The sequence below is a fragment of the Oncorhynchus gorbuscha genome, unplaced genomic scaffold (genome assembly GCF_021184085.1).
Source record: "Oncorhynchus gorbuscha isolate QuinsamMale2020 ecotype Even-year unplaced genomic scaffold, OgorEven_v1.0 Un_scaffold_763, whole genome shotgun sequence".
NCBI lineage: Eukaryota > Metazoa > Chordata > Actinopteri > Salmoniformes > Salmonidae > Oncorhynchus > Oncorhynchus gorbuscha.
The window spans coordinates 260009-281147 of record NW_025745554.1 but is presented as its reverse complement, the minus strand read 5'-3'; the positions used below and the strand labels follow the sequence as shown (position 1 = coordinate 281147).

Below are 21139 nucleotides of genomic sequence, written 5' to 3'. Positions count from 1 at the left end.
TTACACCTCCACTGTCTTCATACTGTTTAGGCTTTACACCTCCACTGTCTTCTTCATCCTGTTTAGGCTTTACACCTCCACTGTCTTCTTCATACTGTTTAGGCTTTACACCTCCACTGTCTTCTTCATACTGTTTAGGCTTTACACCTCCACTGTCTTCTTCATCCTGTTTAGGCTTTACACCTCCACTGTCTTCTAAAAGAAAGAGGAAGAGTCTTCTAGACTTGAACCGCCTGACTGACACACCACAGAGAGAGCAGACTCGTAGTGTGACAGCAGTACTGTACGGTGTAGTGAAGGTACTGTAGCAGGAGTAGTGTAGTGAAGGTATATATATATATATATATGCCATTTAGCAGACGCTTTTATCCAAAGCGACTTACAGTCATGTGTGCATACATTCTACGTATGGGTGGTCCCGGGGATCGAACCCACTACCCTGGCGTTACAAGCGCCATGCTCTACCAACTGAGCTACAGGTACTGTAGCAGGAGTAGGTACAGTGTAGTGAAGGTACTGTAGCAGGAGTAGTGTAGTGAAGGTACTGTAACAGGAGTAGTGTAGGGTGTAGTGAAGGTACTGTGACAGGAGTAGTGTAGGGTGTAGTGAAGGTACTGTGACAGGAGTAGTGTAGGGTGTAGTGAAGGTACTGTAACAGGAGTAGTGTACGGTGTAGTGAAGGTACTGTAACAGGAGTAGTGTACGGTGTAGTGAAGGTACTGTAACAGGAGTAGTGTAGGGTGTAGTGAAGGTACTGTAACAGGAGTAGTGTAGGGTGTAGTGAAGGTACTGTAACAGGAGTAGTGTAGGGTGTAGTGAAGGTACTGTAACAGGAGTAGTGTAGGGTGTAGTGAAGGTACTGTAACAGGAGTAGTGTACGGTGTAGTGAAGGTACTGTAACAGGAGTAGTGTACGGTGTAGTGAAGGTACTGTAACAGGAGTAGTGTAGAGTGTAGTGAAGGTACTGTAACAGGAGTAGTGTAGTGAAGGTACTGTAACAGGAGTAGTGTACGGTGTAGTGAAGGTACTGTAACAGGAGTAGTGTAGAGTAGTGTAGAGTGTAGTGAAGGTACTGTAGCAGGATGGTCTCTGCACAGACCATACAAACGCTCCTCACCGCGTGGCCGCGGCCACCCTACTCTGGTGGTCCCAGCGCGCACGACCCACGTGGAGTTCCAGGTCTCCGGTAGCCTCTGGAACTGCCAATCTGCGGTCAACAAGGCAGAGTTCATCTCAGCCTATGCCTCCCTCCAGTCCCTCGACTTCTTGGCACTGACGGAAACATGGATCACCACAGACAACACTGCTACTCCTACTGCTCTCTCTTCGTCCGCCCACGTGTTCTCGCACACCCCGAGAGCGTCTGGTCAGCGGGGTAGTGGCACCGGGATCCTCATCTCTCCCAAGTGGTCATTCTCTCTTTCTCCCCTTACCCATCTGTCTATCGCCTCCTTTGAATTCCATGCTGTCACAGTTACTAGCCCTTTCAAGCTTAACATCCTTATCATTTATCGCCCTCCAGGTTCCCTCGGAGAGTTCATCAATGAGCTTGATGCCTTGATAAGCTCCTTTCCTGAGGACGGCTCACCTCTCACAGTTCTGGGCGACTTTAACCTCCCCACGTCTACCTTTGACTCTTTCCTCTCTGCCTCCTTCTTTCCACTCCTCTCCTCTTTTGACCTCACCCTCTCACCTTCCCCCCCTACTCACAAGGCAGGCAATACGCTCGACCTCATCTTTACTAGATGCTGTTCTTCCACTAACCTCATTGCAACTCCCCTCCAAGTCTCCTCCCAGAGCGCCAAGAACCTTGGCGTGATCCTGGACAACACCCTGTCGTTCTCAACTAACATCAAGGCGGTGGCCCGTTCCTGTAGGTTCATGCTCTACAACATCCGCAGAGTACGACCCTGCCTCACACAGGAAGCGGCGCAGGTCCTAATCCAGGCACTTGTCATCTCCCGTCTGGATTACTGCAACTCGCTGTTGGCTGGGCTCCCTGCCTGTGCCATTAAACCCCTTCCAAGTTCTCTCACGTCACCCCGCTCCTCCGTTCTCTCCACTGGCTTCCAGTTGAAGCTCGCATCCGCTACAAGACCATGGTGCTTGCCTACGGAGCTGTGAGGGGAACGGCACCTCAGTACCTCCAGGCTCTGATCAGGCCCTACACCCAAACAAGGGCACTGCGTTCATCCACCTCTGGCCTGCTCGCCTCCCTACCACTGAGGAAGTACAGCTCCCGCTCAGCCCAGTCAAAACTGTTCGCTGCCCTGGCCCCCCCAATGGTGGAACAAACTCCCTCACGACGCCAGGACAGCGGAGTCAATCACCACCTTCCGGAGACACCTGAAACCCCACCTCTTTAAGGAATACCTAGGATAGGTTAAGTAATCCCTCTCACCCCACCCCCCCCCTAAGTTTTAGATGCACTATTGTTAAGTGACTGTCCCACTGGATGTCATAAGGTGAATGCACCAATTTGTAAGTCGCTCTGGATAAGAGCGTCTGCTAAATGACTTAAATGTAAATGTAAATGTCTCCGACCACTGCCTTGTATCCTTTTCCCTCTCGCTCTCATCCAACTCCTCCCACACTGCCCCTACTCGGATGGTATCGCGCCGTCCCAACCTTCGCTCTCTCTCCCCCGCTACTCTCTCCTCTTCCATCCTATCATCTCTTCCCTCCGCTCAAACCTTCTCCCACCTATCTCCTGATTCTGCCTCCTCAACCCTCCTCTCCTCCCTCTCTGCATCCCTTGACTCTCTATGTCCCCTATCCTCCAGGCCGGCTCGGTCCTCCCCTCCCGCTCCGTGGCTCGATGACTCATTGCGAGCTCACAGAACAGGGCTCCGGGCAGCCGAGCGGAAATGGAGGAAAACTCGCCTCCCTGCGGACCTGGCATCCTTTCACTCCCTCCTCTCTACATTTTCCTCCTCTGTCTCTGCTGCTAAAGCCACTTTCTACCACGCTAAATTCCAAGCATCTGCCTCTAACCCTAGGAAGCTCTTTGCCACCTTCTCCTCCCTCCTGAATCCTCCGCCCCCTCCCCCCCCTCCTCCCTCTCTGCAGATGACTTCGTCAACCATTTTGAAAAGAAGGTCGACGACATCCGATCCTCGTTTGCTAAGTCAAACGACACCGCTGGTTCTGCTCACACTGCCCTACCCTGTGCTCTGACCTCTTTCTCCCCTCTCTCTCCAGATGAAATCTCGCGTCTTGTGACGGCCGGCCGCCCAACAACCTGCCCGCTTGACCCTATCCCCTCCTCTCTTCTCCAGACCATTTCCGGAGACCTTCTCCCTTACCTCACCTCGCTCATCAACTCATCCCTGACCGCTGGCTACGTCCCTTCCGTCTTCAAGAGAGCGAGAGTTGCACCCCTTCTGAAAAAACCTACACTCGATCCCTCCGATGTCAACAATTACAGACCAGTATCCCTTCTTTCTTTTCTCTCCAAAACTCTTGAACGTGCCGTCCTTGGCCAGCTCTCCCGCTATCTCTCTCTGAATGACCTTCTTGATCCAAATCAGTCAGGCTTCAAGACTAGTCATTCAACTGAGACTGCTCTCCTCTGTATCACGGAGGCGCTCCGCACTGCTAAAGCTAACTCTCTCTCCTCTGCTCTCATCCTTCTAGATCTATCGGCTGCCTTCGATACTGTGAACCATCAGATCCTCCTCTCCACCCTCTCCGAGTTGGGCATCTCCGGCGCGGCCCACGCTTGGATTGCGTCCTACCTGACAGGTCGCTCCTACCAGGTGGCGTGGCGAGAATCTGTCTCCTCACCACGCGCTCTCACCACTGGTGTCCCCCAGGGCTCTGTTCTTGGCCCTCTCCTATTCTCGCTATACACCAAGTCACTTGGCTCTGTCATAACCTCACATGGTCTCTCTTATCATTGCTATGCAGACGACACACAATTAATCTTCTCCTTTCCCCCTTCTGATGACCAGGTGGCGAATCGCATCTCTGCATGTCTGGCAGACATATCAGTGTGGATGACGGATCACCACCTCAAGCTGAACCTCGGCAAGACGGAGCTGCTCTTCCTCCCGGGGAAGGACTGCCCGTTCCATGATCTCGCCATCACGGTTGACAACTCCATTGTGTCCTCCTCCCAGAGCGCCAAGAACCTTGGCGTGATCCTGGACAACACCCTGTCGTTCTCAACCAACATCAAGGCGGTGGCCCGTTCCTGTAGGTTCATGCTCTACAACATCCGCAGAGTACGACCCTGCCTCACACAGGAAGCGGCGCAGGTCCTAATCCAGGCACTTGTCATCTCCCGTCTGGATTACTGCAACTCGCTGTTGGCTGGGCTCCCTGCCTGTGCCATTAAACCCCTTCAACTCATCCAGAACGCCGCAGCCCGTCTGGTGTTCAACCTTCCCAAGTTCTCTCACGTCACCCCGCTCCTCCGTTCTCTCCACTGGCTTCCAGTTGAAGCTCGCATCCGCTACAAGACCATGGTGCTTGCCTACGGAGCTGTGAGGGGAACGGCACCTCAGTACCTCCAGGCTCTGATCAGGCCCTACACCCAAACAAGGGCACTGCGTTCATCCACCTCTGGCCTGCTCGCCTCCCTACCACTGAGGAAGTACAGCTCCCGCTCAGCCCAGTCAAAACTGTTCGCTGCCCTGGCCCCCCAATGGTGGAACAAACTCCCTCACGACGCCAGGACAGCGGAGTCAATCACCACCTTCCGGAGACACCTGAAACCCCACCTCTTTAAGGAATACCTAGGATAGGATAAGTAATCCCTCTCACCCCACCCCCCCTAAGTTTTAGATGCACCATTGTTAAGTGACTGTCCCACTGGATGTCATAAGGTGAATGCACCAATTTGTAAGTCGCTCTGGATAAGAGCGTCTGCTAAATGACTTAAATGTTAAATGTAAATGTAGGAGTAGTGTAGTGAAGGTACTGTAACAGGAGTAATGTAGAGTGTAGTGAAGGTACTGTAACAGGAGTAGTGTAGGGTGTAGTGAAGGTACTGTAACAGGAGTAGTGTAGGGTGTAGTGAAGGTACTGTAACAGGAGTAGTGTAGGGTGTAGTGAAGGTACTGTAACAGGAGTAGTGTAGGGTGTAGTGAAGGTACTGTAACAGGAGTAGTGTAGGGTGTAGTGAAGGTACTGTAACAGGAGTAGTGTAGGGTGTAGTGAAGGTACTGTAACAGGAGTAGTGTAGGGTGTAGTGAAGGTACTGTAACAGGAGTAGTGTAGTGAAGGTACTGTAACAGGAGTAGTGTAGTGAAGGTACTGTAAAAGGAGTAGTGTATGGTGTAGTGAAGGTACTGTAAAAGGCGTAGTGTAGGGTGTAGTGTAGGCTCTGGAGAGTCTTACGGTTGTGGGCCGAGCAGTTGCCTTACCATACGGTGATACAGCCCGACAGGATGCTCTCGATTGTGCATCTGTAAAAGTTTGTGAGTGTTTTCGGTGACAAGCCAAATTTCTTCAACCTCCTGAGGTTGCGCCCTCTTCACCACGCTGTCTGTGTGGGTGGACCATTTCAGTTTGTCCGTGATTTGTACACCGAGGAACTTAAAACTTTCCACCTTCTCCTCTGCCGTCCCGTCGATGTGGATAGGGGGGTGGTCCCTCTGCTCTTTCCTGAAGTCCACGATCATCACTTTGCTTTGTTGACGTTGAGTGGGAGATATTTTCCTGACACCACACTCCGAGGGTCCTCTCCTCCTCCCTGTAGACCACCTTGTTGTTGTTGGTAATCAAGCCTACCACTATAGTGTCGTCTGCAAACTTGATGATTGAGTTGGAGGCGTACATGGCACCCTTGTGGGGCCCCAGTGTTGAGGATCAGCAGGGTGGAGATGTTGTTTCCTACCCTCATCACCTGGGGGCAGCCCATCAGAAAGTCCAGGACCAGTTGCACAGGGCCGGAATCGAGACCCAGGGTCTCGCGCTTAATGAAGAGTTTGGAGGGTTCTAATGGTGTTAAATGCTGAGCTGTAGTTGATGAACAGCATTCTTACATAGGTATTCCTCTTGTCCAGATAAGATAGGGCAGTGTTCAGTGTGATTGCGATTGAGTCGTCTGTGGACCTATTGGGGCGGTAAGCAATTGGAGTGGGTCTAGGATATCAGGTTGGGTGGAGGTGATATGATCCATGACTAGTCTCTCAATGCACTTCATGATGACAGAAGTGAGCTCTATGGGGCGATAGTCATTTAGCTCAGTTACCTCAGCTTTCTTGGGAACAGGAGCAATGGTGGCCCTCTGGAAGCATGTGGGCACAGCAGACTGGGATAGGGACTGATTGAATATGTCCGTAAACACACAAGCCACCTGGTCTGCGCCCTGAGGACACGTCTATGGATGCCGTCTGGGCCGGCAGCCTTGCGAGGGTTAACACGTTTAAATGTTTTACTCACGTTGGCCACGGTGAAGGAGAGCCCACAGGTTTTGGTAGCGGGCGTGTCAGTGGCACTGTTTTGTCCTCAAACACAGTGCCACTGCTGCTATGGTGACCAGTGAGCTGAGATGAGTTGGGGCTTTACCTAGCAAAGACTTTCAGTGTTTCCCTAATGCTGCCATCAATCTACAGTTTCTGGTTAGGGAAGGTTTTAATAGTCACAATGGGTACAACGTCACCGATGCAATTACTAAGAAAATCACTCACCGAGTCAGCGCATACATCAATGTTGTTGTCTTAGGTTATATCCCAGTCCACATGATCGAAGCAATCTTGAAGTGTGGAATCCAATTGGTCGGACCAGTGTTGAACAGACCTGAGCACGGGCGTTTCCTGTTTTAGTTTCTGTCTATAGGCTGGGAGCAACAACAATGGAGTTATGGTCAGATTTGCCAACAGGAGGGTGGGGGAGGGCTTTGTATGTGTCGCAGAAGTTAGAGTAGCAATGATCCAGAATGCTGCCAGTTCGAGTTTCGCATTTGATATGCTGATAAAATTTAGCGAGCCTTGTTTTCAGATTAGCTTTGTTAAAATCCCCAGCTACAATAAATGCAGCCTCAGGATTTATGGTTTCCAGTTTACATAGAGTCCAGTGAAGTTCTTTCAGGACCGTCGAGGTATCTGCTTGGGGCGGATATACACAGCTGTGTGAATTCTTTAGGTAGAGAATGCGGTCGGCATTTGATTGTAAGAAATTATAGGTCAGGTGTACAGAAGGACTTGAGCGCCTGTATGTTGTTATGATTACACCATGAGTCATTAATCATAAGGCATACACCCCCGCCCTTCTTCTTACCAGAGAGATGCTTGTTTCTGTCGGCGCGATACATGAAGAAACCGGGTGGCTCTGACAACATATTCAGAGTGAGCCATGTTTCCATGAAACAGAAAATGTTACAATCTCTGATGTCTCTCTGGAAGGCAACCCTTACTCGAATTTCGTCTACCTTGTTGTCAACGGACTGGACATTGGCGAGTAGTATACTCGGGAGCGGAGAGCGATGTGCCTGGCTACGAAGCCTGACCAAAAAAACGCACCGTCTGCCCCTTCTGTTGTTTTGGGTCGCCTACTGGGATCAGATCCATTGTCCTGGGTGGTGGTCCGAAGAGAGGATCCGCTTCGGGAAAGTTGTAATTCCTGGTCATAACGTAGGTAAGTTGACGTTGCTCTGATATCCAATAGTTCTTCCCGGCTGTATGTAATAAGACTTCAGATTTCCTGGGGTCACAATGTAAGAAATAATAAAAACAATGAAAAACACTGCATAGTTTCCTAAGAACGCGAAGCAAGGCGGCCATCTCTGTCAGCGCCATCTTACCTTCAGCAAAGACTCTGATGCTTGTAACCCCAACAGCTGTAGACACCTCATTATGTACTGCACCATTAAACACTCTGTTACATAGTCTACTACTGTAAACACCTCATAATGTACTGCACCATTAAACACTCTGCTACATAGTCTACTACTGTAGACACCTCATAATGTACTGCACCCTTAAACACTCTGCTACATAGTCTACTACTGTAAACACCTCATAATGTACTGCATCATTAAACACTCTGCTACATAGTCTACTACTGTAGACACCTCATAATGTACTGCATCATTAAACACTCTGCTACATAGTCTACTACTGTAAACACCTCATAATGTACTGCACCATTAAACACTCTGCTACATAGTCTACTACTGTAGACACCTCATAATGTACTGCATCATTAAACACTCTGCTACATAGTCTACTACTGTAGACACCTCATAATGTACTGCACCATTAAACACTCTGCTACATAGTCTACTACTGTAAACACCTCATAATGTACTGCACCATTAAACACTCTGCTACATAGTCTACTACTGTAGACACCTCATAATGTACTGCATCATTAAACACACTGCTACATAGTCTACTACTGTAGACACCTCATAATGTACTGCACCATTAAACACTCTGCTACATAGTCTACTACTGTAGACACCTCATAATGTACTGCACCATTAAACACTCTGCTACATAGTCTACTACTGTAGACACCTCATAATGTACTGCACCATTAAACACTCTGCTACATAGTCTACTACTGTAGACACCTCATAATGTACTGCACCATTAAACACTCTGCTACATAGTCTACTACTGTAGACACCTCATAATGTACTGCAGAATTAAACACTCTGCTACATAGTCTACTACTGTAGACACCTCATAATGTACTGCACCATTAAACACTCTGCTACATAGTCTACTACTGTAGACACCTCATAATGTACTGCAGAATTAAACACTCTGCTACATAGTCTACTACTGTAGACACCTCATAATGTACTGCATCATTAAACACTCTGCTACATAGTCTACTACTGTAGACACCTCATAATGTACTGCACCATTAAACACTCTGCTACATAGTCTACTACTGTAGACACCTCATAATGTACTGCACCATTAAACACTCTGCTACATAGTCTACTACTGTAGACACCTCATAATGTACTGCATCATTAAACACTCTGCTACATAGTCTACTACTGTAGACACCTCATAATGTACTGCACCATTAAACACTCTGTTACATAGTCTACTACTGTAGACACCTCATAATGTACTGCACCATTAAACACTCTGCTACATAGTCTACTACTGTAGACACCTCATAATGTACTGCACCATTAAACACTCTGCTACATAGTCTACTACTGTAGACACCTCATAATGTACTGCACCATTAAACACTCTGCTACATAGTCTACTACTGTAGACACCTCATAATGTACTGCACCATTAAACACTCTGCTACATAGTCTACTACTGTAGACACCTCATAATGTACTGCACCATTAAACACTCTGCTACATAGTCTACTACTGTAGACACCTCATAATGTACTGCACCATTAAACACTCTGTTACATAGTCTACTACTGTAGACACCTCATAATGTACTGCACCATTAAACACTCTGCTACATAGTCTACTACTGTAGACACCTCATAATGTACTGCACCATTAAACACTCTGCTACATAGTCTACTACTGTAGACACCTCATAATGTACTGCACCATTAAACACTCTGTTACATAGTCTACTACTGTAGACACCTCATAATGTACTGCACCATTAAACACTCTGCTACATAGTCTACTACTGTAGACACCTCATAATGTACTGCACCATTAAACACTCTGTTACATAGTCTACTACTGTCACTGATCTGTTCGGAACAGAATTAATTAATGTTGTCATTTGTTCATGTTTTCATGTTGTCATTTAGTCAGTCATTTGTGCTTTTAAATAATTTAAATAATTATTTGTTAATTAGTTCAAATATTAATTTAATAATGAATTCATTTGTTTGTTCATTATTCATAGTTTTTAAATAATAATAATAATAAAATATACATAGTCTATTTAGCAGATGCTTTTATCCAACTGCAGACTTACAGTCATGTGTGCATACATTCTACTATGGGTGGTCCCAGGGATCGAACCCACTACCCTGGCGTTACAAGCTACCATGCTCTACCAACTGAGCTGCACCATTAAACACTCTGTATTACATAGTCTATTTGTTAGTTCATTAATAATTCTGCTACCATTAAATCATCTGTTCATTCACTATTTAGTTAGTAATGTCTGTCCGTTCATTCACTATTTAGTTAGTCGGTCTGTCACGTTCATTCACTATTTATTAGTCACTCTGTCCATATTCACTATTTAGACACCTCGGTAATGTCTGTTCATTAAACACTCTTTAGTTAGTCTACTACTGTCACCTCATTCACTATTTAGTTAAACACTCTGTCCTTCATTCACTATTTAGTTAGTCACCTCATAATGTACTGTTCATTCACTATTTAGTTAGTCTACTACTGTAAACACCTCATTAACTATTCAGTTAAACACTCTGCTCATAGTCTACTATTCAGTTAGACACCTCCAATGTCTGTTCATTCACTATTTAGTTAGTCTACTCTGTCCCTCATTCACTATTTAGTTAGTCACTCTGCTACATCATTACTATTTAGTTAGTAATTAATGTCTGTTCATTCACTTTCATAGTTAGTCGGTTGTCCGTTCATTCACTATTTATTAATCGTGTCGTTGTTCATTCACTATTCAGTTAGTCATTTGTCTGTTCATTCACTATTTAGTTAGTCGTCCATAGCAGACGCCGTTCATTCACTATTTAGTTAGTAATGTCATTTGTTCATTCACTATTTAGTTAGTCGGTCTGTCCGTTTTCACTATTTAGTTAATGCCGTTCATTCACTATTTAGTTAGTCGGTCCAGTCCGTTCATTCACTATTTAGTTAGTCGGTCTGTCCGTTCATTCACTATTTAGTTACATCGTATTCATTTATTTGTTCATTCACTATTTAGTTAGTCGGTTAAATCATCTGTTCATTCACTATTTAGTTAGTCGGTCTGTCCGTTCATTCACTATTTAGTTAGTCGGTCTGTCCGTTCATTCACTATTCAGTTAGTCGGTCTGTCTGTTCATTCACTATTTAGTTAGTCGGTCTGTCCGTTCATTCACTATTTAGTTAGTCGGTCTGTCCGTTCATTCACTATTTAGTTAGTCGGTCTGTCCGTTCATTCACTATTTAGTTAGTCGGTCTGTCCGTTCATTCACTATTTAGTTAGTCGGTCTGTCCGTTCATTCACTATTTAGTTAGTAGGTCTGTCCGTTCATTCACTATTTAGTTAGTCGGTCTGTCCGTTCATTCATTATTTAGTTAGTCGGTCTGTCTGTTCATTCAATATTTAGTTAGTCGGTCCGTCCGTTCATTCATTATTTGTTTGTTAATTAATTCAAATTTTTATTGATTAAAAAAAAAAAATATTATTTTAATTTATTCATTCATGTATATTTTGTTTGTTCCTTCATTGATCATTCGTTAGTTCAAATCATCTGTTTGTTTATTTGTTATGTTGTTTGTCAGTCATTACATTCAGCACGTCCATTCATTCATTCATTGTTTCTACTGTGAATGTAACACTGACTTGAACAAACAGAGACAGTTTGTAGCTTTTAGGAACCTTTGGTTATTCAGTGTTTTTTACTCCACTTGATGGGAAATGAGACTGTGTGTATTTATCAATAAAGCACCAATATATTTCTATGTGTTTGATATGTTCCATTCTAGACATTACTATCAGTAGTCCTCCCCTCACCAGCCTCCACTGGCGCTGTCAGTAAACTCAGTACCTGTATCATCAGCATGTACCGCTGTGATGAAACACACAGAGTTTAGATGGAGGTAGACAGAGAGAGATAGAGGGAGAGCGCCATCCAGTGGCAGAATAACTCTGTTTCTTTCTAGACATTCTCCATGCATGAGAGTAATGAATGTATTTCTGTGTTATGAGAGACACCTGGAACAACCTGGAGAGAACACAGCATTATATCAGGATTATAGACACCTGGAGAGAACACAGCATTATATCAGGACCTATAGACACCTGGAGAGAACACAGCATTATATCAGGTAGACACCTGGAGAGAACACAGCATTCTATCAGGACCTATAGACACCTGGAGAGAACACAACATTATATCAGGACCTATAGACACCTGGACCAACCTGGAGAGAACACAACATTATATCAGGACCTATAGACACCTGGAGAGAACACAGCATTATATCAGGACCTATAGACACCCGGACCAACCTGGAGAGAGCACAGCATTATATCAGGACCTATAGACACCCGGACCAGTCTGCAGAGAGCACAGCATTATATCAGGACCTATAGATGGACCAACCTGGAGAGAGCACAGCATTATATCAGGACCTATAGACACCCGGACAACCTGGAGAGAGCACAGCATTATATCAGGACCTATAGACAGACACCTGGAGAGAACACAGCATTATATCAGGACCTATAGACACCCAGACCACCTGGAGAGACACAGCATTATATCAGGACCTATAGACACCTGGAGAGAACACAGCATTATATCAGGACCTATAGACACCTGGAGAGAACACAGCATTATATCAGGACCTAGACACCTAGACACAGCATTATATCAGGACCTATAGACACCTGGAGAGAACACAGCATTATATCAGGACCTATAGACACCTGGAGAGAACACAGCATTATATCAGGACCTATAGACACCTGGACCAACCTGGAGAGAACACAACATTATATCAGGACCTATAGACACCTGGAGAGAACACAACATTATATCAGGACCTATAGACACCTGGAGAGAACACAGCATTATATCAGGACCTATAGACACCTGGAGAGAACACAACATTATATCAGGACCTATAGACACCTGGAGAGAACACAACATTATATCAGGACCTATAGACACCTGGAGAGAACACAACATTATATCAGGACCTATAGACACCTGGAGAGAACACAACATTATATCAGGACCTATAGACACCTGGACCAACCTGGAGAGAACACAACATTATATCAGGACCTATAGACACCTGGAGAGAACACAGCATTATATCAGGACCTATAGACACCTGGAGAGAACACAGCATTATATCAGGACCTATAGACACCTGGAGAGAACACAGCATTATATCAGGACCTATATATATATCAGGGCCTCGTCTATAAGCCATAGAGAGAGGGATAATGCCTGTGGAACACTATGGCTCCGTTTCAAATGGCACCCTATTCCCTACTTATGGCACCCTATTCCCTACTTATGGCACCCTATTCCCTATTTAGTGCACTACTTTTGACCATCTTAGTAAACAAAAGTTATGCACTATATAGGAATAGGGTGCCATTTGAGTCTGTGTTTAGATGAGTGGGAACAGTTCACCTTTCCCTCAGCGTGAATAGTTGATATGATGTCATCATGGTGACAACTGGCTATTGTTGGTCATCTAGAGCAAAGAGAAAAGGGTTTGGAATAAGACAAAGGGATCAGGTCAGATCTTTTCTTGTTATTAATCCGCTGATTCAGCGTGACTAAATGGAGATGTATTACGTGAGAGTTGAAACAGGCATATCTATAGTACAAACAGAAGACTAAATGGAGATGTATTACGTGAGAGTTGAAACAGGCATATCTATAGTACAAACAGAAGACTAAATGGAGATGTATTACGTGAGAGTTGAAACAGGCATATCTATAGTACAAACAGAAGACTAAATGGAGATCTATTACGTGAGAGTTGAAACAGGCATATCTATAGTACAAACAGAAGACTAAATGGAGATGTATTACGTGAGAGTTGAAACAGGCATATCTATAGTACAAACAGAAGACTAAATGGAGATGTATTACGTGAGAGTTGAAACAGGCATATCTATATTACAAACAGAAGACTAAATGGAGATCTATTACGTGAGAGTTGAAACAGGCATATCTATAGTACAAACAAAAGACTAAAAAACTTAAAGATAAAGGGAACAATGTCAAGAACACTAAATGGTAGCCTATCTGTCAGCACGGCACAGTTGAAACAGGCATATCTATATCACAAACAGAAGACAAAAAAAAACAGATTGATAAAAATGGGACAATGGTTATCCAGCTAGGGTGTATCCTAAAGCATGGCCAGTTGAAACAAGCATATATACACTGCTCAAAACAAAAAGAACACTTAAAAACACAATGTAACTCCAAGTCAATCACAACTTCTGTGAAATCAAACTGTCCACTTAAGAAAGCAACACTGATTGACTTCACATGCTGTTGTGCAAATGGAATAGACAACAGGTGGAAATTATAGGCAACAGAAGACATACCCAAAAAAAATATTGATAAAAATGGGACAAGACCACTTCTCAGTTCCTATTGTGGTGTATCCAAGTAAAGTCACTCTGGCGGGAAGGTGGAATAAAAGTCAGGATAGGTTTTTCTGATTGAACACTTCTCTAAAAAAAAAACATTAACATAATCAATGAAAAATCTTCCAAGAAAAAAATCACATCTTCTTCTCCAGATCAAACAAGTCACAATAGGATAATCTTTAAACTACAACAAATATTAAATCACGGGTTTGTCACCATCTTGTGGTTCTTTCAGCACAGCTTCTCTCTCAGGTGGCCATCTTCCAAAGATAGCAAGACATACCCCCTTCTCTGCTGGTTCCATTCTCCCTTTTATAGGGAAGGACAGTATCTCATTAGTACCGTTCAGCTGTGCTTAATTGATGATGTTTTGTCTCCCATGCTTTTTGAATCCATGAGCCCAGCCTGCCCTCTAGTGGTCCTTCCACACATTTCCTGGATGACATTTAAGTCATTTGAATGCTGGCGCTCTTATCACTTTAGTGACTTAGCATGAGACGGAGTCTACAACCCACACAAGTGGTTCAGGTAGTGCAGCTCATCCAGGATGGCACATCAATGCGAGCTGTGGCAAGAAGGTTTGCTGTGTCTGTCAGCGTAGTGTCCAGAGCATGGAGGCGCTACCAGGAGACAGGCCAGTACATCAGGAGATGTGGAGGAGGCCGTAGGAGGGCAACAACCCAGCAGCAGGACCGCTATCTCCGCCTTTGTGCAAGGAGGAGCACTGCCAGAGCCCTGCAAAATGACCTCCAGCAGGCCACAAATGTGCATGTGTCTGCTCAAACGGTCAAAAACAGACTCCATGAGGGTGGAATGAGGGCCCGACGTCCACAGTTGGGGGTTGTGCTTACAGCCCAACACCGTGCAGGACGTTTTTCATTTGCCAGAGAACACCAAGATTGGCAAATTTGCCACTGGCGCCCTGTGCTCTTCACAGATGAAAGCAGGTTCACACTGACCACATGTGACAGACGTGACAGTCTGGAGACGCCGTGGAGAACGCTCTGCTGCCTGCAACATCCTCCAGCATGACCGGTTTGGCGGTGGGTCAGTCATGGTGTGGGGTGGCATTTTGTTGGGGGGCCGCACAGCCTTCCATGTGCTCGCCAGAGGTAGCCTGACTGCCATTAGGTACCGAGATGAGATCTTCAGACACCTTGTGAGACCATATGCCGGTTGTCCCTGGGTTTCTCCTAATGCAAGACAATGCTAGACCTCATGTGGCTGGAGTGTGTCAGCAGTTCCTGCAAGAGGAAGGCATTGATGCTATGGACTGGCCCGCCCGTTCCCCCCAGACCTGAATGAGCACCAATTTGCTTTTATCCAAAGCACATCTGGGACATCATGTCTCGCTCCATCCACCAACGCCACGTTGCACCACAGACTGTCCAGGAGTTGGTGGAAGCTTTAGTCCAGGTCTGGGAGGAGATCCCTCCGGAAACCATCCACCACCTCATTAGGAGCATGCCCAGGCGTTTTAGGGAGGTCATACAGGCACGTGGAGGCCACACACACTACTGAGCCTCATTTTTACTTGTTTTAAGGACATTACATCAAAGTTGGATCAGCCTGTAGTGTGTTTTTCCACTTTAATTTTGAGTGTGACTCCAAATCCAGACCTCCATGGGTTGATAAATTTGATTTCCATTGATATATTATATTATTATATATTATTATATATTATTATATGCCATTTAGCAGACGCTTTTATCCAAAGCGACTTACAGTCATGTGTGGTCCTGGGGATCGAACCCACTACCCTGGCGTTACAAGCGCCATGCTCTACCAACTGAGCTACAGAACCCACTCCATTGATAATTTTTGTTTGATTTTGTTGTCAGCACATTCAACTATGTAAAGAAAAAAGTATTTAATAAGAATATTTCATTCATTCAGATCTAGGATATGTTATTTTAGTGTTCCCTTTATTTTTTGAGCAGTGTAGTACATACAAACAACAGAAAACTTTAAACACTTTTTGAAACAGACATCTACAGTGCAAACATAAGACAAATAAACTGATTGAAAAACTGATGGAAGAAGGGTGGAAATGACATTAAAACAAGGGTGTTGGCCTATCCACCAGCCACCAGCAACCCACCAGTCTTTATAACACCAGCCAGTGGTTCTCCAGCCCCAGCCACCACGGTGTTGGCCCATGCCACCCAACCACCAGCCACCAGCCACCAGCCACCACCCACCAGCCACCAGCCACCAGCCACCAGCCACCAGCCACCAGCCACCAGCCACCAGCCACCACCCACCACCCACCAGCCACCAGCCACCAGCCACCATCCACCAGCCACCAGCCACCACCCACCAGCCACCAGCCACCAACCACCAACCACCAGCCACCAGCCACCAGCCACCAGCCACCAGCCACCAGCCACCAGCCACTTGCCCTGTCGCTTAATTAGTTTGAAAACGTCCATTGTATCTGCCGCCACCCAACAGAGCATATAGACTTTACCTTAACCACACCCCAGGGTTTTATGCTTATGCATTCCTTACATTTCACCGATGATACAGATGTAGGATCGTAATTTGAGCCAATTTGCCTCAGAAGGAAAATAATCCTGCAGCAACAGAAAATGTGAATTACTACCTAGATTATAATTGGGGGTTGATACATTTTTTGTAAAATAAAATCAAGTCTGATATTTCTGAGTGGAAATGACAAACTTTAGAAGCCTTCTTAATACACTGGGAAATGTTCAGCAACAACAGAGTGATCAAATTAAGATTATACTGTAGTTGGGATCTATAGTTGTGATTCAACCTCTTCCACACCTATTGTTTGCCTGAAATCCAGTCAGTTTTGTCTGACATTTCACTCCTTTACTCAGGGTCATTGTCAAACAGTTTATCAGGACAAGGAGTGGCAGGGAGTGGAATGAGAGCTGAACAGACTGGGACCCAGGCTAAGGTCTTGTCCCTGGGAATATTGCACAATGTGACCCGCTTCCCCCCCTCCCCGATAACCAGTGTATAAATGCCTCGTTTACAGGTGGTTCCAGCAGTCAGCATCAACATTTGGTAAGTCAGTACTCCTCTCAGATCACTATTCATACTGTATGGTTAAACAAAGTTCTTTTTGGTTTGGTGAAATTAATATACCTGCACTGAGTTTGAAATGTTATAATATCCTCTAGAGAATGTGTGTCCATGCTTAATATCTATTATTGTATTAGATGTGTTGTTATAATATCCTCCAGAGAATGTGTGTCCATGCTTAATATCTATTATTGTATTAGATGTTATAATATCCTCCAGAGGATGTGTGTCCATGCTTAATATCTATTATTGTATTAGATGTTATAATATCCTCCAGAGGATGTGTGTCCATGCTTAATATCTATTATTGTATTAGATGTTTTGTAACGGGGTTAATTGCAGTCTTGTGACAGAAAATAAAATGTTTCTTATCACCATAGGATGACCTGTATAGATACAGTCAAATTAAATCAGGTCAAACGTGCATTTAAACGTGACTGACGTTCCAGTGGATGTAAATTGTGGATAAAGTGTGGATTAATATAATAAGTGTATTTTCCTTCAGGTTGTGTTCCCCGTTTCTGCCCCTGTAGAAGTAACTAGTGTTGATGAGGATGATCCTGGTGGCTCTGCTGGTGCCTCTACTGGTTCTGTCCAGCGCTGGACATACATCAGGTACACACAAATATACTATATATTTAATACATCAACAGCTAGACGTACCTCAGGTACACACAAATATACTATATATTTAATACATCAACAGCTGGACATACCTCAGGTACACACAAATATACTATATATTTAATACATCAACAGCTGGACATACCTCAGGTACACACAAATATACTATATATTTAATACATCAACAGCTGGACATACCTCAGGTACACACAAATATACTATATATTTAATACATCAACAGCTGGACATACCTCAGGTACACACAAATATACTATATATTTAATACATCAACAGCTGGACATACCTCAGGTACACACAAATATACTATATATTTAATAAATCAACAGCTGGACACCTCAGGTACACACATATATCCTATACTTTACATTGGGAAAGTATTCAGACCCCTGGACTTTTACCACGTTTTGTTACGTTACAGCCTCATTCTAAAATGGATTAAATTAATTTTCTCCTCATCCATCTACACACAATACCCCATAATGACAAAGAGAAAACAGGTTTTTAGAATTTGAATAAAACATAAATGATGTATTTACATAAGTATTCAGACCCTTTGCTATGAGACTCGAAATTGAGCTCATGTGCAACCTGTTTCCGTTGATCATCCTTGAGATATTTTTACAACTTTACAACTTGATTGGAGTCCACCTGTAGGTTATTCAATTGATTGGACATGATTTGGAAATTGGACATGATTTCCATTCATATATGGAAGAAGTTTGGAACCACCAAGACTCTTCCTAGAGCTGGCCGCCTGGCCAAGCTGAGTAATCGGAGGAGAAGGGCCTTGGTCAGGGAGGTGACTCTGACATAGCTCCAGAAGGACAACCATCTCTGTACCACTCCACCAATCAGGCCATTATGGTAGAGTGGCCAGACAGAAGCCACTCCTCAGTAAAATGTACATGACAGCCCACTTGGCCAAAAGGCACCTAAAGGACTCTCAGACCATGAGAAACAATACTCTCTGGTCTGATGAAACCAAGATTGAACTCTTTGGCCTGAATACCAAGCATCACGTCTTGGGAAAACCGGGCACCAAACCCTACGGTGAAGCATGGTGGTTGCAGCATCATGCTGTGGGGAGATTTTCAGTGGCAGGGACTGAGAGACTAGTCAGGATCGAGGGCAAGATGAACATAGCAATGTACAGAGAGATCCTTGATGAAAACCTGCTCCAGAGTGCTCAGGACCTCAGACTGGGGCAAAGGTTCACCTTCCAACAGGACAACGACCCTAAGCACACAGCCAAGACAACGCAGGAGGCTTCGGGACAGGTCTCAGAATGTCCTTGAGGGTAAAAAACGATTTAATCCATTTTACAAATAGGCTGTAAAGTAACAACATGTGGAAAAGGTCAAGGGGTCTGAATACTTTCCAAATGCACTGTATATTTAAAACATTAAATGATTTATGTTTATTCATAATGAATACTATATATGATATAAACCATACTGTATAGCATTTGTTCATTTGATTTTTGCATTGTCTTATTTTAGTTCTGCCATATCTAACTCTGAACAACATATTTTTGTTTAGAGTTGACAGTGCAGGGATACATGTATTATGTGTGAAGTGTTTTTATACAGTATAATATTATATAACCCACCACACAACAGACTTTCTCTGCTCTTTTAGTGGCAGAACCTAAAAATGGAAGCATCAAAACAATTCAGTTGTATCATGATACCTCAACCTAAAAAGATGATGAACCCATATATTCCCAAATTCCCACAGGTACGATTGTCACCAGCTGCGAGGCATGTCACGAACAAGCCGTCTGCCACACCTCCCCCATGACAGGTGACATCACATGCACCTGTAAGAAGGGCTTCTCCGGAGACGGCCTCATCTGTTTACCTGGCCACACCTCCACCGCCGACCACCACCACGCCCCTCGCCGTGTCCGCCGCTCCTACCCCACCTCCACCTCCAACACCAACCTTGCCCATGTCCGGTTCAGCTGCGGCTTCAACGAGTGCGCCGACGGGGAGGACTGCATCACGGTCGCCGGCATCCAGCAGTGCTCCAACCCCTGTAAGATCTACACGGTCCTGAACGACGCCTGGCGTTCCACCAACAACCACGTGGGCAACAAGCACTGCGACCGCAACGTCCGCTGGGACGGCTATTACCGCATGTTCATCGGCAACCAGAGCGTGTCCATGCCGGACAGGTGCGTGGATTCCTTCCAGTGCGGCACCCAGGCTCCCTTGTGGCTGGCGTTTCCTCCCCCCCAGCAGGTGGATGAAATTGTCCAGAGTGCAGTCTGCGCCAGCTTCAATGGGGACTGCTGCTGGGTGCAGTCTCAGCCCATCCACGTCAAGGCATGCCCTGGGAACTACTTTGTGTACAAGTTCGTCATGCCTCCCGGGTGCTACTTCGCCTATTGTGCATGTAAGGTTTCGCCTGCTGCTTTGCCAAGTTCTGAGTGGGGCTTGTTGATGTTGTTCTGCCTTTTGAATTGAAGTTGTATTTATTTTTAAACTGTTTACTGCTTAGTCATTCACCAGCTGGTTATATGCACCTTGATGTTCTTCTTATGGCCCTAGATATCAACAGTACTCAGCATATTCATCCATTCATTCATATTGATTCTGGTAATACCAGCATACTAGTTCTTTCAAAACATGAGCGATGAATGTTCCCTCATAACTGTGTCTCCTGTTTAACTCCTTGTTCCAGATGTGTCAGCTCCCACCACAACACCAAAACCAGTCACATCTACAGAAATGCCAGTAGAGAACAATCGCACCACAACAACAACACAGTCACAGGTTTCCACGACTACGCCAAAAGCAATGTGTAGTACCTGCAGAGCGGGGAGACCTGCGTGAGCACCGATGGGGTCACTTGGCGGTGTGAGAGGCCAGGTGAGTTCTCAGAAAACACCTGCTTGAGGACCTATGTACTGTACTCTCTTAGAAAAACAGGTGCTAATTAGAACCTAAAAGGGTTCTTCGGCTGTCCCCATAAGAGAACCCTGTGAAGAACCCTTTTTTGGTGCCAGCTATAACCATTTTGGTTCCAGTTAGAACCCTATTGGGTTCCAAGTAGAACCCCTGCCTGGAACCAAAAAGAGTTCTACCTGGAACCAAAAAGGGTTGGAACCAAAAAGGGTTCTACCTGGAACCAAAAAGGGTTCTACCTGGAACCAAAAAGGGTTCTACCTGGAACCAAAAAGGGTTATCCTATGGGGACATTCAAAGAACCCTTTT

The 21139-nt window shown here is 45.0% G+C and overlaps 1 protein-coding gene across 1 annotated transcript; it reads left to right on the top strand.

Annotated features, from left to right (window-relative positions):
• The first annotated feature begins 17161 nt into the window (after positions 1-17161).
• LOC124019193 (uromodulin-like) lies at positions 17162-20758 on the top strand. The gene is made up of 4 exons (XM_046334580.1): positions 17162-17258; positions 17782-17891; positions 19659-20318; positions 20607-20758. The coding sequence occupies exons 2-4, from the start codon at positions 17825-17827 to the stop codon at positions 20756-20758; spliced, it is 879 nt and encodes a 292-aa protein (XP_046190536.1). The 5' UTR covers positions 17162-17258; positions 17782-17824.
• Positions 20759-21139: the final 381 nt, after the last annotated feature.

Excerpts from the sequence above, each read along its gene's own strand:
- LOC124019193 (XM_046334580.1), top strand. The coding sequence starts at position 17,825 with ATGAGGATGATCCTGGTGGCTCTGCTGGTGCCTCTACTGGTTCTGTCC. Across the intron at positions 17,892-19,658 it reads CAGCGCTGGACATACATCAG|GTACGATTGTCACCAGCTGC; the intron begins GTACACACAAAT and ends AAATTCCCACAG. Across the intron at positions 20,319-20,606 it reads CTACTTCGCCTATTGTGCAT|ATGTGTCAGCTCCCACCACA; the intron begins GTAAGGTTTCGC and ends TCCTTGTTCCAG.